The 19,128-nt window shown below is 37.5% G+C and overlaps 1 protein-coding gene across 2 annotated transcripts in view; it reads left to right on the top strand.

Annotated features, from left to right (window-relative positions):
* sacm1l.L (SAC1 like phosphatidylinositide phosphatase L homeolog) overlaps window positions 1-19,128 on the top strand; it is a 66,573-nt gene that overhangs the window by 15,407 nt on the left and 32,038 nt on the right. For both annotated transcript variants that reach the window (NM_001357609.1, NM_001092680.2), the window contains exons 3-11: window positions 2,160-2,234; window positions 4,962-5,089; window positions 5,626-5,775; window positions 7,736-7,795; window positions 10,480-10,513; window positions 12,096-12,197; window positions 13,749-13,834; window positions 14,655-14,741; window positions 17,289-17,357. In NM_001357609.1, the coding sequence (NP_001344538.1) occupies window positions 2,160-2,234; window positions 4,962-5,089; window positions 5,626-5,775; window positions 7,736-7,795; window positions 10,480-10,513; window positions 12,096-12,197; window positions 13,749-13,834; window positions 14,655-14,741; window positions 17,289-17,357 (791 nt within the window). The remainder of the gene's footprint in view (window positions 1-2,159; window positions 2,235-4,961; window positions 5,090-5,625; window positions 5,776-7,735; window positions 7,796-10,479; window positions 10,514-12,095; window positions 12,198-13,748; window positions 13,835-14,654; window positions 14,742-17,288; window positions 17,358-19,128) is intronic.

Below are 19,128 nucleotides of genomic sequence, written 5' to 3'. Positions count from 1 at the left end.
ATAATAATTTTCTATTTCCTTCCAGGGCTCTCCCGAATGCGTATGCGTGTTGACCATAGCCTCCAGTCTGCTTGCTATGTAGCACCGATATACATGGGGAACTCCTAAGCCTCCTGCCGATTTGGGTTTCGTCATAATAGTCGCTTTAATGCGCGGGCGTTTGCCACCCCATACAAAGTTGGATATAGCTTTCTGTAAAGATGTGGCCATTTTCTCAGGGAAGTGGATGGCAGAGTTCTAAATAAGTATAAAAGACGCGGTAGCAGCGTCATTTTGACCGCTGCTATTCTGCCAAACCACGAGAGATTGTATGTATGCCAGGTGGCTAAGTCTTTTTTGAGCTTATCTATTAGTGGTGGGTAGTTGGCTGTGTATAGTCTGTCGTATGTAGGGGTTAGATGGATTCCCAGGTATGCAAGGGAGTTAGTGTCCCATTTATAGTCAAAGTTTAAGTTGCATTAGTTTTAGTTCTGAGTCAGACATTTGCAGGGGGAGGGCGTGAGATTTTGTTGGATTAATTTTCTAGCCCGAGATTTTTTGAAAGCGTTCCAGTAGTTGTAGGAGGTTAGGTAGAGTAGATTGGGGTGATGTCAAGGTCAGTAAGATATCATCAGCAAAGAGGTTGATTTTGTACTCTTTATCCCCTAGTTGAAAGCCTTTAACGTTAGGGTTGCGTCTGATAGCGTGGGCTAAAGGTTCTAGCGATAAAGCAAATATTAATGGGGACATTGGGCACCCTTGACGTGTACCCCCCTTAATTTCGATGAGGTCTGATTGGAGGCCCATGATAGATACTCTAGCCGAGGGTGCTGTATAGAGCTGTTTAAGTCCCTGAAGGAATGGTGTAGGGAGATTCACCTTTTCTAGGACTGCAAACATGTATGTCCAGTCTAATCTATCGAACGCTTTTTGCGCGTCCAAGGAGACTAGAAGGGAAGATGAGGTTGTTCTTGGCGCTAAATGGACTAAGTTTATTGCTTTACGAATACTGTCCGCTGCTTGACGGCCTGGTACAAAACCAACTTGGTCAGGGTGAATTAGAGTGGGTAGTACTGTGTTTAATCTGTGTGCTAGTATTTTGGCAAACAATTTGACATCTGTAACAAAATATTTTAACTGTCGAAAAATTAAGAAAAAAAAATCATATTTTCAATATTATATATATCCAAAACATAATTTATTTTATGGCTGAAAATACAACAGGTCTGAAAAAGCTCCAGTTTGCTGAAACTGCTAATACCAAATATGTATGGAGCCAGGCTGGGCTGTAAAAACTCTAAAGAGACTTTCTCCATACTAGTGACAGTAACACATCTCATACACCTCAATTCTAAAAGCCCAAGACACCTTAAACTTGTTTAAATTGTTTTCTTTAGCTTTGATGATAGCAGGATTTATTATATCTTTGAAAACTTGCTTGCTTATAACTAGGTAGATCAGAATTAATAACTCACAGCAGCAACATTGCTGAGGTGAGTTGAAAATTGCTGTTCACTAGTGTTCCAATGTTTGTCATTTTTCAAAAAAAAAATGGCAGATTCAAAACTTTGTTTATTATTATTCTTTATTTATTTAGCACCTACATATTAAGCAGTGATATGTAGATTATAGATAACATATAGTTAACATAGGACCCTTCCCTAGTCCCTATTACATATTCACATTATGATGATCATTTGTATCAAGAGCCATTTAACCAACCTGTATGTTTTTGGAGTGAGGGAGGAAACTGGGGTACATGGAAACCCACGTAGACCCGGGGAGAGCATAAAATTGCCTTGCAGATAGTGCCTTGGATGGAATCTTTACCTAGGCTTCCAGGGCTGCAATGCACTTTGCGCCCCACTCTGCCTTTTATATTAGAATAAAAAATATTGAAGATTAAAAAAAACCTATAAAGTGTACCTGACCAAAAAAACCTATTCATTCTTTGCCATATCTGCCCACAATTCTGCAAAATGTTTTTTGTCCTCTTCCATTCAACAAAATATATTAGGACAGATTGGTAAATATGGGAAGTTTTACTTAATAACTACTGCCATTCAGAGTGTTAATTGTTAAAATGTGTGTAAACTGAAAATGAATTTGTTTTGAGAAAATGTGTTCAATGTATCTCTATCTTTAAAAAAGTAAAATCTCCATATCAATATCTTTTTCAGGTAAAAAGGATATACCTCCATCTGCAATAACAAGAGCTATATATGGAATTTTAGGTACAATTCGACTAGTGGCAGGTAAGCTTTCTTTGTATCTCTCCTTTCACCACACAAGAAGGCAGAGACCAGCTGCAGCTAGTGTTCATAATAGGCCAGTTTGGAAAATGTTCCTGCTGTGGTAAAAATAGTTTTTTGGTTTTTTTTAAAAAAAAACTGAGAATTCTCTTGGCTTTGTAACAGTTAGCTTTGGTCACATCTTTTGATATTCTATTATTGGAGAAAAATTAGATATGCTAAAAATAGACTCTACATGACATGCCCCTCTCCCTAATTCAGAGTTTTCAGCATATCTCATTTCTGGATTAAAAAAAACCCCATACCTGTGCGAGAATAAAACATCCAAATATTTCAGTGACATTTTATAGATATATCTATAAGTCATAGTTGAGATGAATGACTATATTAAGGAGGAACCAAATTAAATTTTTGTATTTACTTGCATAACATCCTCCACTGAAGATTTAGCTGAAATCTAAACTGAATCTTAACCCTGAATTACATATTAAAATTTTCAGAGGACCTGGCATTCATATTGGTGTCATTATGGCACTATACCCAAAATCATATGAGAGAAAATATGCTGTGGCATTGAGTTTATTTGAAAATCTCATTGAAACCACTAAAGTACAGTACTATGCTACAGTATTAAAGATACTTTACTAATATATATGCTTTTAAACTAATTAAAAAGGAAGTCCTTGTTTTATATTCTGTAATTTTGCTTAAGAATGTGCATGTGGGAGATTTAGTTCTATATATAACTTTTGTGAGAAAATGCCATGCTTGCCAATATGCTTAACATAACAATTGAAATGATGCTGTTCTGTTTAATCAGTGGAGAAATTAACAAAATAAAGTTCATTGGGCATATATTTAAATTTACCTTCACTTGCAGTTTAAAGCAGGGCTGCCCAACTGGCGGCCCGCGACCCCCCCTTATTTGGCCCTCCATATCAAAGTCTACCTGCTGTGTCTCCTTACCATTTGTAAAATTTAAAAGGTATCACTACATAGATTAACTGGCCCCTGCATTGTTTAATCAAATTCAGACTGTAATCCCCTCTATTGTTCACACCTGTGATCCTCCTGCATTGTTCACACTTGTGACAGCTCTATTGTTTATATCCTAAAGGCCTGTACTGTTCACACCTGAGACCCAGTCTGAAATTGCCCACATTGTTCACCTATTCACACTTTATTCAAAATGCTAATGGGGCACCAGCACTGTGTCACTGTATGTTGTACATTTTAGACTGTTCCTGATAAGTTTCCTGTCTCCTGCTCTGTTCTGTCTTCCCTATGCTCCCTGTGTGGGTCATACTTTGCCTGCTCTTTGCATCCTGTGTTTGCCATACTCTGCCTGACCTATGATCCCAATGGAACATAAGCCTGGTATTTGTTCTGGGGGTTTAACATTTGAAAATTGTTATTAGGGGCCCTAAGGTGTTTAATCATATGCTGGGGTACTGTAATATACACAGGGGAGGAGGAGGCATACGGATTTAAGAGAGTGTCTTAATATGACTTAGCTTTTTTCACATATGAGTGACATCCCTGACGGTGCCGGGCCAAGGTAGTTTGGCACCCTAGGCAAGAGCTTCAATCAGTGCCCCCCCGTCCTGCATTACCATTTACCTCCTTACCATGTTGGTTTTTAAATAAAGAGAGCAAGAAAATGTACAACACTTTCATTTATATTACTGCCCCCTGTACCAGCAAGCCCAGCAGCCATCCATAATACAGCCCCCCTGTACCTGTCCCAGCAGCCATCCATCATACTGCCCCTCCGTACCTGTACCAGCAAGCCCAGCAGCCATCCATCATACTGCCCCCCCATACCTGTGCCATTAGCCATCCACCATACTGCCCCCCATACCTGTGCCAGTAGCCATCCATCATACTGCCCCTCCCCATACCTGTACCAGCAAGCTCAGCAGCCATCCATCATACAGCCCTCCAGCAGCCATCATATTGCCGCCCAATCTTTACCTGTGCCAACAGCAGCCAAAAATAAATCTGATCCACCGGACTGAGTGACCATGATAACTGAAACAAATTATTAAATAAACACTTGAAAAAAAAAAACCCCCATTAAAAGTGCACCCCTCAATGATGGCGTCCTAGACCGCTGCCTATTCTGCCTACCCCTAGTTCAAGCCCTGATCCTTGCAGTGAGCACCAACCATCTGTTTTTTTGGTGTGCTATAAATGTGGACATGGTCTTGCGGTAACATGGGTATGGTTTAAAGTGGGTGTGGTCTAAAAACAGGGAGTGGCTAACACTGGCTTCCATTATTGGCCCTCCACCATGTAGATTAGAAAAATTCCGGCCCTCTGTACCATATAAATTCTACAGCACTGGTCTAAAGGGTGCTTATTTCTGGTGCAAAATGTGCTTCTTCAGACACTTCTTGAATGTAATTTCCAGTACTTTTGGCTGGAAATGCATTTTAAACTAACAGTATACCCATAGTTATATATAATATTATATTGTGAAAATTTAATTTTTTTATGTATTTAGAGCCATATGCCATGTTACCTACTTGAGGAATTTAGGCAAAGTTGCCTAAAGTTTTCCTGAAAAAAAGAAAACATCTTTTCAGGCAATATACATGCCAAATTCAGGAAAATTGTCAGGTACTTTATTGTTAAAGAGGGACTCAGGATAAAGTGGCTCTATCAAGTTAAGTACTTGCTTTTTTTGTGTACAATTAACTTTATTTTTTCATACAATCTCATTTACAGGAATGTATCTGATTGTGATAACCCGAAGGAAGAAAGTAGGAGATCTCCTTAATCATTCTATTTGGAAAGCAACAGACTTTGACATAATTTCTTATAAAAAGACAATGTTACATTTAACTGATTCACAGGTGAGTTTTTAGTGCCAAGCTTTTACTTGGGAAAATGACCATTAAGGGCAAAGAGACACTGTACATATTGTCATAGATCCAAAACTCCAGAAAATACCTTTCCTTATGAGATGCTAAGTATCATGTCTGCTAAACCACTCAAATCTCTTAATTGCTTAAAATGCCTGCAAAGGCATTTTTAATGATTATATGATTGCCCTTATTTAACATACAGTGGTTTTATAGAATCTACTTTTAAAATTAATACAGCCTCCACTCATTGCTCTTCTTTTGCAATATAGCTCAACAGTGGTATAACACTGACAACTCTATCCAAGGGGAAAGCTCCAAAATGGAGGGCAGTGACCTGCGGCAACTTAAACAATGCAGGAAAAGTTCAAATAAAAATGGCAGATTGTGGCCTTTGTTAGTCCTTTGCACACGGGTCCTGTATTGTAGATATCTCTCATATTACGTTTTTAAGCATTTGTGGTAGAAACAGGTCTTGTTTGTCCTTTAATAAGTGCTAAATTCTAACCATATTTTTTCCTAAATAGCTGCAGGACAACAAGGCTTTCCTTGGGATGCTCAGTCATGTCCTGAGTGTGGACGGATTTTACTTTTCTGTATCTTATGACCTTACCCACACACTACAACGGTTAGCAAATACAAGTCCTGAATTCCAAGAAATGAGCCTGCTTGAAAGGGTAAGGAAAGAGATTTAATTGTAAAGTTTGGCAAGATTTAACATGGAAATTATTCTCTGCTTTTTTGTAACATTACTAACTCACATTACTAAAACACCCAGAAATGGCTGAAGACAAAATAATGTACATATTGGGCATGCAATGAGTCCAGATCTAAATCCCAAGGAACTATTTTGGATAGATCTGAAACCTGCAGTTAGAGAAGATATTCTTTATCTCAGAGAATTTGAAACTGTTTGCAAAAGAAGAGTGAGCCAAACTGTTGGTAGAGATGTGTAGTAGTTAATTCATGGCCTTAGAAAGTTCTTGATCAGCTATCTGGATTTTTTACTAAATGTTAAGTCTAGGGTTACAATTTTAAGAAAGGATATAAGTTCTAAATCTTAATAAAAAATGTTCTGCAATTTTAATTGTAAAACAATAAATTGTGGAAACCTGGTTTTGTCGACTTCTAACATATTTTGCAGTAGAATCGTTTATTCTAGAGTAGTTTGTGATTATCTGCAAAGGTGCCAGTATTTTTAGCCACAATAAAGTCATTAAAGTGGTTTCGCACCATCCAGACGTTTTCAGTTGTTTTCATATTGCTCATCAGAATTAACAATCTTTTTCATTTGCTTCCATTTTAAATTTTTTACCGTTTATCCTGAATGAAGCTTAAAGATTAATGTTCTTGTCTCTGGTATTTCAGTGTGGCAACTCATTAATCCAGGTGCAGATTCTGAAATGTTACAATTTGCTCCATTATTATATCTTTTTAAAGAATAGTCTTTATGAATTAGCAATCCCATTTTATTTTGACAAATAACTTTGATACCACTTTTAATTTGTAGTAATGAATTAAAATTCAAGGACAAGAAAAGGTGACTTCACTGGGAGGTGCAAATAAGTGCATTTATTTGCTACATTATTTGCATTTTTAGTTCTTTTAGGAATAAATGCACTGGCCCATGCTTCCCTTACACAGACTTAGACTTGCACATACCCAACAAAATAAAATCCTGACTGACTCAGTCAAGAAGTCTCATCTGTTTTGGGAGTTTAATACATTTGCTGTGCCAGGGCTTTCAGTACTTGGCTTCATTCAAAGCACTTCAGGGACATGATCTCAAATGAATTAGACATTCGTTCATTGTTTCTCCCTTTAAAATCATTCCTTTCCACTACATATTACCTGTGGTTTATTTGCACAGTGGCAGGAAGTAATCCATGCTTAAAAAGGAGAAGGAAACCCCCAGGGCGCTAAACCCCTCCCCCCCTCCCCTGTGCTGCCCCCCTCCCTCCTCCCCCCTGGCCTACCTGTCCCCCTGGGCAAATGCCCCTAACTTTTTACTCACCCCTTGCGCAGGTCCTGTCCACGGAGTACGCAGTCGCCATCTTCTCCCACGCGCGTCTTCTTCCTGCTCTGATCGGCGTTTTCTGGCGCATGCGCAGTAGGAACAGGTACCGGTACGGCTCTACTGCGCATGCGCCGAATGTCACGAAGTTTTCCGATTTCACTCCGTGACATTCGGCGCATGCGCAGTAGAGCCGTACCGGTACCTGTTCCTACTGCGCATGCGCCAGAAAACGCCGATCAGAGCAGGAAGAAGACGCGCGTGGGAGAAGATGGCGACTGCGTACTCCGTGGACAGGACCTGCGCAGAGGGGTGAGTAAAAAGTTAGGGGCATTTGCCCAGGGGGACAGGTAGGCCAGGGGGGAGTAGGGAGGGGGGCAGCACAGGGGAGGGGGGAGGGGTTTAGCGCCCTGGGGGTTTCCTTCTCCTTTAATAAACACTAGAAAAGCATTATACCAAAATGTTTAACTGTGCTAGAAATTTTGACATCCATGCTCCGTATGCCCATGGCCTTAGAATACACTGCTTGTGATTCCCTAGTTGTTTTTTATATTAGTGTTTTATGCTGCATAATTATGAAGAGGTTACATGCATTAAACAATTTTACAAACTTTATCTCATAGGCTGATCAGAGATTTGTCTGGAATGGTAATCTCTTAAGAGAATTTTCAGCTCAACCTGAGGTAATTCAAATGTTATGTTAATACTGTTATTCTGTTGCTTGTTCCAATAATTAGTATGATTTTTATCTTTACACTTCTATATTATTTGGACACTATGTAGATTCACAGAAGTGTACATAATGGTGAGAATATTTCTGCAGAAATATATTTTGGCAACTTAATTCTCCTGATAAAGAAATCAATTCCTATTTACCCTACAAGTTGTCCTGCTATAGTTGTATCCATTGTATAAATGTATCCAAACAGTAATATGCGGCTGACGGTTCTATGGGATACTAAACATATCTTTTGGTGGTCAGAGCCCAGCATTACAGTTGAAAAAGTTATAATATACAGGTATGGCATCTCTTATTTGTAAACTTGATATCCGGAAAGCTTTGCATTATGGGCAGGCCATCTCCCATGGAGTCCATTTTAAAACAGCTATTTTTCCTTTTTCACTCGATAATAAAACAGTACCTTGTATTAGATCCTAATAACATAAATTCATATTGATGGTAAAACAATCCTACTGATTATTGTAATCATAATGTATGGTTATTCAAATGATAGAAATAAAACTCATCTGGTTGATGCAGTCAACTATTGACAGCCAGCACTTTTATGATCTAATTGTTTGGCCTGAGACGACTGAGCCCCGATATGGCAAACTAGCCAGACTAGTGAATGTTAAGGTGTATTGCTGCATTTACTTGCCCGTCAACTGTACCACCTATTAAATAGTAAATTGTGTATATTGTTAATTCTTTCTTTGACATGGAAAAAACTGATGCTATATTCCAACCATTCTTTAGCTGGATTAACTCTGGCTTCTGCCATAATTTGCACAAAGCGTTTATTTTGGATTTTCAATTAAGGGAAAATGTACCCTCTTTTTAATTGGGGTCATGTTAAAAAGTGTACAGAAATGGTGTAAAGCCCATGACTCGATTTAACCATATCCCCATCCTCCCTGGAGACTGCCAAAGTCAACCTCACCTCTCTAACCTCTTTCCATGTAGAAGATAGAAGTGACTGTCTACCCTGCCACCTCAAAATAACCACCTATTATGAAGTTTTGGAAGTACTTTTCCTGTCTGCTTGACCCCTCCTTCCTCTGACATATGATCAGAAGTAGCTGCTGCAGGAGGCAGTGTGACTAATGGATTAACCAATTGGGCAGTAGAAGGCATATATTCTGTCTCACTACAGCAAATCAAGTATGGGGGGGACGGTAGATAGTCTGAGTCAAGCAGGTAAAGGAGTGTTTCTAAAGCTTCAGACTAAGGGCAAAAGACACAGCACTATTTGTTGCTCAGGCATACCCTGCCATAGACAATACTGGGCTGCTATGTGGAATAATAGGACTGCAGCTGACTTCGTATGTATCAAGAATGGACCACAGTTAGCTTCCCAGAGATAACGGACTGCAGGGGCGAGTGATAATAATAGCAATATTTTACTGCTGGAGAGCTATGTGAAATGTACTGGAAGGCTGCACATTTCTGTAAAGAAATGCAGTCAACCTTTTTAAGACATCTGTTGCTATAGCCTCTTTGTCTTAGGGTAAAACTATATGGACAATTTTGATCAGAATATAGAATGCTACGAAATCTGATCCCCTACAGCTGTAATGTAATGTCGAATCAGAAAGTCAGATGGACAAAAAAAAGTCTTTCCAACATCATCTGTTTTTTTCGTGTCTGATGAAGACGCAGCAGATGTCCTAGATGGTCATCAGCGAAACACCAGTAAAGAATCCACCAAGCCATTAATAGGTTGGGTAAATGGATGCAAAAGCCACTCCCATGATGGGCCCCTGTAGTTACAGATGGAATTCGTCATTAAAGACAAATAATTTATCTGACTGAACAGGAGAAAGTCTCTGAAAAATTGTAGTCGTCTCCATAGTTAATACAATTACTGTCCAAAGAGAAGTATATTGCTAAAATTCCTTTTCTGTGATGTACGCAAGTGCGTAATAAACTGTACTGTATCGGTAAAACTCTCATTCCTTGTAATTTGTATAGCATATCACCAGTTTCTCTCAAATGAAGATGGTATGACAAAGTATGTCGTCTTTTGATGTAAAAATTGGCTGGCCATTTCAAGCATGTTGCCCTTTTCAGATATTATGGCACTACCCGGGGTTAGTCCTTGGTTTTTATAGGGTTACTGAGCATGTAAAATGTAGGTGGTTAGAGCCAGTAGTTACTATAGAATACTATGGAAAGCATAGTACAGAAATAATTTCAACACTAAATATTAAATAGACCCAATATGTATTTATGCAGCTTAAAATGTAATACAAGCTACTGTTTTATAATTACAGAGAAAAAGGAAAATAAAAAAAACCCTTGATTTGGTTAAAATTGAGGCAATGGGAAATGGCCTTCTTTTAATTCTGAGCTTTTTAGATAAAAGATAAGATATGCAATACATCTATGTCAAGTGATATTGTTTTATGTATAGTATATTTGTTCTAAAGGATTTTTGTTTTGGAGAGTAAGCTCACATTTTACATTTTGAATTGTCTTCTGTGTTCAGTTTATTTGATAGTTTCCAGTCTTTTTTTTTTTTTTTTTTTTAATTTTACAAATTTACTTAAATATTTTTGTAAAAATGTCTTACTGTGCATGAAGTTGCACACTGCATACCATTTAATGCTTATAAATTGGTTAAATTAAATTTGTTTTGTTTTACAGATTCAGAAATTTGCAATTCCAGTGGTTCATGGATGTATCCTTTGATTGCAGATAATATTATGATCTGTGTTATTATTTCTGACAATGTCTGTATTTCTGTGTGCAAAGCTTTATATACAGTCATATGAAAAAGTTTGGGAACCACTCAGCCTGCATAATAATTTACTCCACTTTCAACAAAAAAAAGATAACAGTGGTATGTCTTTCATTTCCCAGGAACATCTGAGTACTGGGGTGTTTTCTGAACAAAGATTTTTTAGTGAAGCAGTATTCAGTTGTATGAAATTAAATCAATTGGAAAAACTGACTGTGCAAAAATTTGGGTACCCTTGTAATTTTGCTAATTTGAATGCATGAACTGCTCAATACTGATTACTGGCAACACCAAATTGGTTGGATTAGCTTGTTAAGCCTTAAATGTCATAGGCAGGTGTGTCCAATAAAGAGAAAATGTATTTAAGGTGGCCAATTGCAAGTTGTGCTTCTGTTTGACTCTTCTCTGAAGAGTGACAGCATGGGATCCTCAAAGCAACTCTCAAAAGATCTGAAAACAAAGATTATTCATTATCGTGGTACAGGGGGAATGCTACAAAAATCCATCACAGAGGTTTGAACTGCAAGGAACCCAGGTCTGGCAGGCCAAGAAAAAGTCTATCTAATTTAATGTAAAATAAAAGCATAATATTGACACAGCACGGTAAGCAGTATTTAATAGTGAGCAGTCTAAAGCAACTGGACTTTCAAAGTAACTTAATAAATGTCCAAGCATCATTTTCAGAATTATGGGAGGAACATATAAAAAACATTTAATTGGTTATCCTTGGAAAGCATCTTCTTCTTCTTTTTTTTTTTTTTTTTTAATTTATATAGCACCAACATATTCCTCTGTGTCTTACAGAGATCTTACATCTTAAATCAGTCCCGCCCTAATGGATTCCCTATTATGTTGCATGAAATATGCTTAATATTATCAGGAAATGTGGGACCAAAGAACAAACCGAAACAAGCCCTAGGAGACATGCAGGTAGTGCTGTATGGAACTGAGCCTCTATTGCAACTCTGTGCTGCCAATCAGAACAAGGTGATGATTGTTAGCCAAACATCCATCTCATGATGAATTTGCCCTACATTTTATGACTTTATAAGTGGTACCAATGTCCTGAATTCATTTTACTTCAATTCAGTTTTGCACGGCTTAAAATATTATACCATTTAGCACTGAAGCCTTCACCCAGTGCAACATACCTTTCATATCAGCACTGCAAATATGTTGGCGCTCTATAAATACATGTTAATAATAATAATTATTATTATTATTTTTAAAGTATAAAAACATAAATGAAATTTGATGCTTTAATGTGACAGAAAATAAGGCAATACTCAAATGTTTTATATACAAATCAAAGTAAAATTGTCCTTTGGCATGATGCCTATATGATAGAGGCCATCTGTCACTGCAAGAATTTGCCATGCTCTTAAATTGCAAGTGGTATCAGGTGCCTTTGGGTTATTTCTATACAGCATTTTTCCACTTGAGCACAGCAACAATCCAGCCCAGTAAGCTAAAACCATAGTTTTTGTATTTTCTATCTAGTTATTACCTTATCTACTTTCAGTTATTGCTATACATTCTTGTTCCATAAATGGAAAATACTTTGACTGGATTCTCATCTCCAGAAGAAGCTGTTTCCGAGCAGGTGTACGGTATTATGTAAGAGGTATGATGAATCTAACTATGATAATAAAAATAATACATTTTAAAGCCCAAGACTATAACAAATCAATTTATCCTGGAACATGTTTTCTGCCTATAACTGCCCCTTAGGCAGTGTGTTTGGGTCCTTTTTGGTTGTTTATCTCAGATCTCCTGCGATATGTCTATAATGCCCTCTGATGTACTTATAAAGAGTAATCCTGTCCCCTTGCTAGCAGAGTTTGGTGGTGTTCTTTCTGAAAAAAAAAGACACTTGCAAGGGGACGTGATTACTTTTAGTACATTAGCGGGCATTATAAACAAATTGTGGGAGATCTTTATTTCAATAAAATGGATCATTGCAACAGTGGTCACCCTTTAGATAAGAGGAACAGAGCTTTCATTTAAAGCATCACAGTGAGGACAGTGAGGTTGTGGAATGCACTCCCGGGTGATGTTGTGAGGGCTGATTCTGTTAATGCCTTTAAGATGGCCTTGGATGATTTCTTGAACAAGCATACTAGTATAGGCTATTGTGATACTTAAATCTACAGTTAATATTGACATTAGTGTGTGTGTGTGTATATATATATATATATATATATATATATATATATATATATATATATATATATATATATATATATATATAATCCAGTGAATGGACCCGCACCCGTTCATTTTAGTGAAATAAATGTGCTTTATTCACGTTGGAAATGAACTTGTGAATAAAGCACATTTATTTCACTAAAATGAACGAGTGCGGGAAACGTTGGAAATGAACTTGTGAATAAAGCACATTTATTTCACTAAAATGAACGAGTGCGGGTCCATTCACTGGATTATAACATAAAGCTTTGACCAACGCACCACCATCAACAGAATTGAATCCGGGAGGAGTGCGTTCACTGTACCAACATAAAATATATATATATATATATATATGTGTGTGTGTGTATATGTATTATATATATATATATGTGTGTGTATATATATATATATATATATATATATATATATATATATATATATATATATATATATATATATATATATATATATATATATATATATATATATATATATATATAGTTTATGTGAGTGTATGTATGTGCGCTGGGATTCATTTGGAGGGGTTGAGCTTGATGGACTTGTTTTTTTTCACCCAACTTAACTATATAACTATGTAGGTTCTGACTGTAGTGTGGAAGTAAAAGACACTGCATTGTTCAGTGGCATAACTATCATACAGCAGACTCCATGGCCATACACTGTTAGATTTAAGATGGCAATTCGGCAACTTATCTGCAGGTGTATGGGGATCCCTGCCTACACAACTGATATCTGGTGAAAATATTGATTGGACTGGTTAAAAAATCTCATCCGTGCAATTACCACTTTGGCTCATTGATGTGGTCCTCTGTCCATCAGACTGTATACCCGTCATTATGATCTGATCATTTGGCCCTAGGGCCAAATATTGCGCCTGCCAAACGAGCAGATCATCACGTGTATGGTCAGTTTATGTTCTAACCATAGTTTGTTGTTCTACCAAATGTATTTTTCTTGCTTTTAGGTATTGATTCAGAGGGGCATGCTGCAAACTTTGTTGAAACCGAGCAGATTGTTCATTACAATGGTAACAAAGCTTCATTTGTTCAGGTAAATCTTGCATGCCTGATGTTTTACTCTCTGCTATCACATCATAAAACATAGGACAGTTCTCCTTCTTAAACAGTACTTGCATAAAAACAACCTATAAAAGGGGTAAACTAGGTATCCAACTTCAAGTTAACTAGAAAAGTATCAGAATTGATGCATTGGTTGTTTACTATATCTACTGCTGGTGTAGATGTTAAAATTTTCTCTGCTTAGGGATCTTTGATATTGGCATGCCTTGTGTTGGCAACAAGTTTTGTGGTGTGGCAGACATCAAAGAATAGCACAAAAACATAAATTAAACTGCATAGTCAGTCAGGTCCCTGTCAGGCAAAGCTGTAGAATTTACAGCCTATGGCAGGCAGTGTTAATTCAGCCAAAACAATTTTTATTATTACTTGTGTAGTATTCAAGCTGAGCTGTGTTTAAAAAACTGGTCCTTTAAGGATCTTCAGCTATGAAGTAAAAACTGCATGTTTTATTAATATTTTTTCTATTTTAGAATACAGTACATACCTTTAAGACTTTTCTTTTTAATTCTCTAACTCTTTCTTGTGCTTTTCAAAAGGTAAATGAGTGACCGTATTGGGTCAGTGTCCGATCTGTAACTCACTAGTGGGTGTTTTAAAAACTTTGCAGTGAGTGGTAGGGAAGCATTGATTCCCTGCAACTGGTAGAACAGTATATACAAAGAGAGTGATATGCGGAGTGGCATCTCATTAAAGATAACATGTCATTTTTTTTAATTGCCTTTACTCTATTAAATATATAGTAATTAACAGTAAATCTGGAATGTGGCTATTAACTTTTTTTTTTCTTTCAGACACGTGGATCTATTCCATTTTACTGGTCACAGAGACCAAATCTCAAATATAAACCAAAGCCTCAGATCAGCAAAGCAGTCAACCATGTAAGGAATTTGTCTAAATTGCTGCCTTACTCATTTTTGCTAGTTAATATGCAAGTTAAATGTTGCTTAATTATGTGAAGCTCTGAAACCCTGTCCCAGACCTTCCAATTGGAACTCTAGCCCTACATATTTGATCTACATCTACGTACACGCTGTATATGTATAGTTCTACATATGATCTTTCATATGATCTTCTATTATGCAATGTTGGACTGAACCTGTAAAAACACCGGTAAAAAACACAGTGGGCCCTGACCTTCATGGGCATGAGTGGGCCCTGACCTTCATGGGCATGAGCAAACCCAGTTCCGCTCTTCCACCCGCACTGGCGTCTTTCCCCCAAATAGACACAAGTACAGAGGTACTCAGGGGGATGTTAGGAGTGGTGCAGGGTTGGGTGCCAGGAGAAGGGCCCTTTGTAGGAATGGATGGGCCCTTCATAGGAACGGACGGGCCCTTTTCCTTGCACCCAACCCGGCACCACTCCTGTTTGAGTTGCAGTCGCTGTGGGCCCTGACATGCCAGTCCAACCCTGCTAGTATGCACCTTCTAGTATAATATCTCTCTAAGGAGAGAACCACCTCATTTATACTAAAAAAAAGTGGCAATCCTGAAAACAAGCCTTGCTCCAAATCATTCCATTTGCATGAAAACCACCAATGCTTATCTGATCCCAATTCTTGGCTCTCATTAGTGTAGGTTAGGGTTTTCTGAGCAGCATATATAAAGACAGAGAAATAGTTTTGCTTGAACAGTGCATACAGTATATAGATACAATTTGATAAGCACCATCACCATGGCTGTGCTTAAACACTGCCAAAAATATATGACCTTTGTGCTGACAAAAAAATGCAGGACGTAAATTAAGTGTCCGTAACACCAAAATCTTTTCGTACAGAATTCATCTCTAAACTGCTGTAAAAATAGGTATATATTTCTACCCCTTATACACTTAATGCACTTATAGAATGTGTTTCCTAGCTTTGCTGCAGTTTCTTAATGGGATGAATGGGCACCGGTACAATTGAATACTTCTGCATGCTCATTTCTGCTCAGTCTTACTTTGTTTCAGAGCAATCCGGTGTTTTTCCCAGTGTACCAGTGCATTCGCTAAGGGGCAGATTTATTATTAGTTGGGTAGGTTTTTTGAATACATATTAGAGAAAACACTTGTGACAAAAAAGAAAACCAATGCCTTAAAGAACTCACTTCTAAAATGTTTGAATAATCCAAACCTGATGCCCAACAAATGATAAATATGCTTCCAAGTAATATTTACCACATCTTGTGTGTGATATACCAATATGGCAGCAGATTAGCGACTGTATTTAAAAATGCCCAGAAGTTGTGGCTTATGGTTTAAGCATGTTCAGTATGTGTTCCAGCATTATTAACTGCATTAGTACCCAATTTGCTTGCTTCCATTAACACAACCTACAAGGAGAGATTAATGGCAGATTCAAGGTGGTGGCAGTTACAGGTATCCTAAAATCCATGCACACAACTGAGCTCATTTCATCACAGTGGGCTGAATGGATGCATTACTAGGAGCATGCATGGGCACATGTACCTTTACTTGAGTCAATGCAATATAAATGAATAAATGTGAATTTCAGGGTTTAACTTAAATGCTAGTTCTTTGGAAACCACTTGTCTGCTGTGACACACAGACACACAAACCATGCTTTCTTGGTTCTTTATGGTGTTGATTTACACACAAAAAGCAAACGGCTTGTTTACTTTTTCCCCAATAAGGTTTAGAAATTGTTACATTTAGCAAACATTTGAGGTTTTGTAATCTGATGTATAAACATATTTAGGTATGCAAGCCATTTACTTTAATTCAATGCACTTTTGAATTGCCACTTTTAGGAATTATACAGCACATCAAAAGTACTGGAAATACTGTAAATGCATCATTATCCATATAATTGCTGCTTCATATTAACTACTGTGGTGAAAAAAAAATGAAAGTTGTAGACATTTGCATTAAATGTCAAAACACACAGAAGAACTGGACCTTATAGAACCCTACGTCTCTTAGATTTACTAACCTGTTTAGTTGATAATTCCATTTTTCTTTCCAACTTTTCTTTGTGATAGGCATATTTGAGCTAAACCTATGTTGTGCAATAGATGCATAAAAATATTTAAAAGAACTAAAAAATCAGTTGTCTTTGTATGCATACAAATAATGTCTACATTATATTTCTTTACAGTGTTCTCCCCAGAAAAGAAAATTTGGGCTGGGGAAAAAATGGGGCTGTGTTGGAAAAAACATTAATATGTCGATCCAACTTCTCCTGCTCTAAAATAGTTTTTACAAAAGCTGATAGATGGGTGCAGTGTATCACCCACAGTCCTATCTGCGTTTGTAATGAAAATTTCTCTTCACTGGTCAATGCACTTGGCTTAAACAGCCTGGGGAGAACTCTGCTTTATTTTACAATAAATAGTTATTTAACTCGGGCATTTTTTTATGGGAAGAATGTGCTACTTCTAGATGTCCTTGTGTTAAAATAATGTTTATCTTGTGATATTTTGCAGATGGATGGATTCCAACGGCACTTTGACTCACAGGTCATAAGTTATGGGAAGCAAGTTGTGCTAAACTTGGTAAAACATTTTATATTGTTATACTATAGTATTTATTGTAAGTTAATCAAATTCATGTTTACATAGACCTTTTTTTCCAACATAAGTGGATTTAAACGTCCCTGAATAAAGGAAAATATAGTACAGATTCATGCAGTTTCCTTCCTTACAGGGAGGGTTGGCATTTCCTAATTTGAATATATTTGTGTGTTTGTGATAAGAGTTCTGATTCATCCTACTGTATTATTAATACCTGCTGGGAACAAATGGGGGCTCCATCAAACATGATATTGAAAGATGCCAATTATTTTAAATGCCCAGTAAAAAAGTTATCTGCGAAAAAAAAACTTCAATTGGTCGAGTTTTCAACCGCAAACCAATCATGAAGGCTAAAAACATCTTCAAATTGTGCAAGGGACATCTGCCTTTGCCTTCTACATGACCTCAACAGGTTTTAGCTAGAGTATTTTTGGATATGGGCTTTTTGTAGCTTCGGGGCATAATAAATCTTCAAAAAATGTAGTTTTTTTTTTAACCTGAAAAATTTTAATTTTTACTGAAACTGCCCTCTAAAAACACAAATCTTTCTGGAAAATCACAACTCCACTTTTAATAAATAACCCCCTATGTGTTAATTTGTCTGTTACATTACAGCAGTCCAGATTTCAGTTCCTTTTCAGTTAGATTTTTTTCTAACGTGCTCATGAGAACCAAAAGTAAAAAGTGACTGTACTTCAGATTTTGCCCTATTTTGTACATGAAATAACAAAAATCATACATATTTCCTAATACTAGGCAAAAATATGTTCAGCACAAGCCCTATAGAGCTACAGTATAAAAAGTAGGTATACTGCCCCTCAGCAGCAACAATCTTTGTGGCTGTGCTGAGCCTAAAGGTGGCCATAGATAGAACAATTATTTTTTTTTTTATTATTGAAAGTTTTTATTGAATTTCAATTGTCAGAAAAGAGAATACAGCAACACATGGAACAATGGAATATCTTGCCAGATATAATATACAGAACAGTAATATGATCATATTAGTCGGGAGCGTAACCTAGTATCCTAACAATTCTATCTGCGATTGCTAGAATGATACATCTCTCGTCCCAGTGTTTCAGGTTAAGCACTCTGTGTGGCAGTGTTTCCTTAAGGGGGGGGAGGAAAGGTATAGGGGGGGACATTCGGAGAGAGAGAGAGAGAAAAGGAAAGAAAAGCTGGGGGGGAGGTGGAAAACTATCAGGTTCTAGTTATAGTAAACGTTAGGACAGCGTGCACTCAGCAAATGGTACCTCTGGTCTGCAGATCATCCAAGTACCGGGCCCACGGATGCCACTCCAACTCCCCTTCATAGCTCCTATCATGAAGTCGATGTCGTATGGATTCCATTGCTCTGATCCAGTTTATCTTTGATATTAACGCCGGACGACCTGGGATATTTGGTTTTTTCCAATTCGCCGCTAATAGAGATCTTGCTGCTGTAAGAATGTGAGTGGCTAACTTACGAGACTGTGGGAAGTGTATCGCTCTGATCTTCATCCCTAACAAGAATGTGTGTGGTGTTGCTTGTATAGTGCAATGCAGAACCTCAGAGAGCAGAGTCGCTACCACTTTCCAGAATGCCTGAGCTACCGAGCAAGTCCACCAGATGTGCATAAAAGATCCTCTTTCACCACACCCTCTAAAGCAGTTGGAGTGATCCGGGTTGCCACTTAACTTACTAATACGTGTCGGGGTATAGTACCAGCGGAATATGATTTTATAAGCTCTTTCACTAGAGACTGCACATATG

The sequence above is a fragment of the Xenopus laevis genome, chromosome 6L (assembly GCF_017654675.1).
Source record: "Xenopus laevis strain J_2021 chromosome 6L, Xenopus_laevis_v10.1, whole genome shotgun sequence".
NCBI lineage: Eukaryota > Metazoa > Chordata > Amphibia > Anura > Pipidae > Xenopus > Xenopus laevis.
The sequence above is the reverse complement of the archived record's forward strand: the minus strand, read 5'-3'. Positions and strand labels throughout refer to the sequence as shown.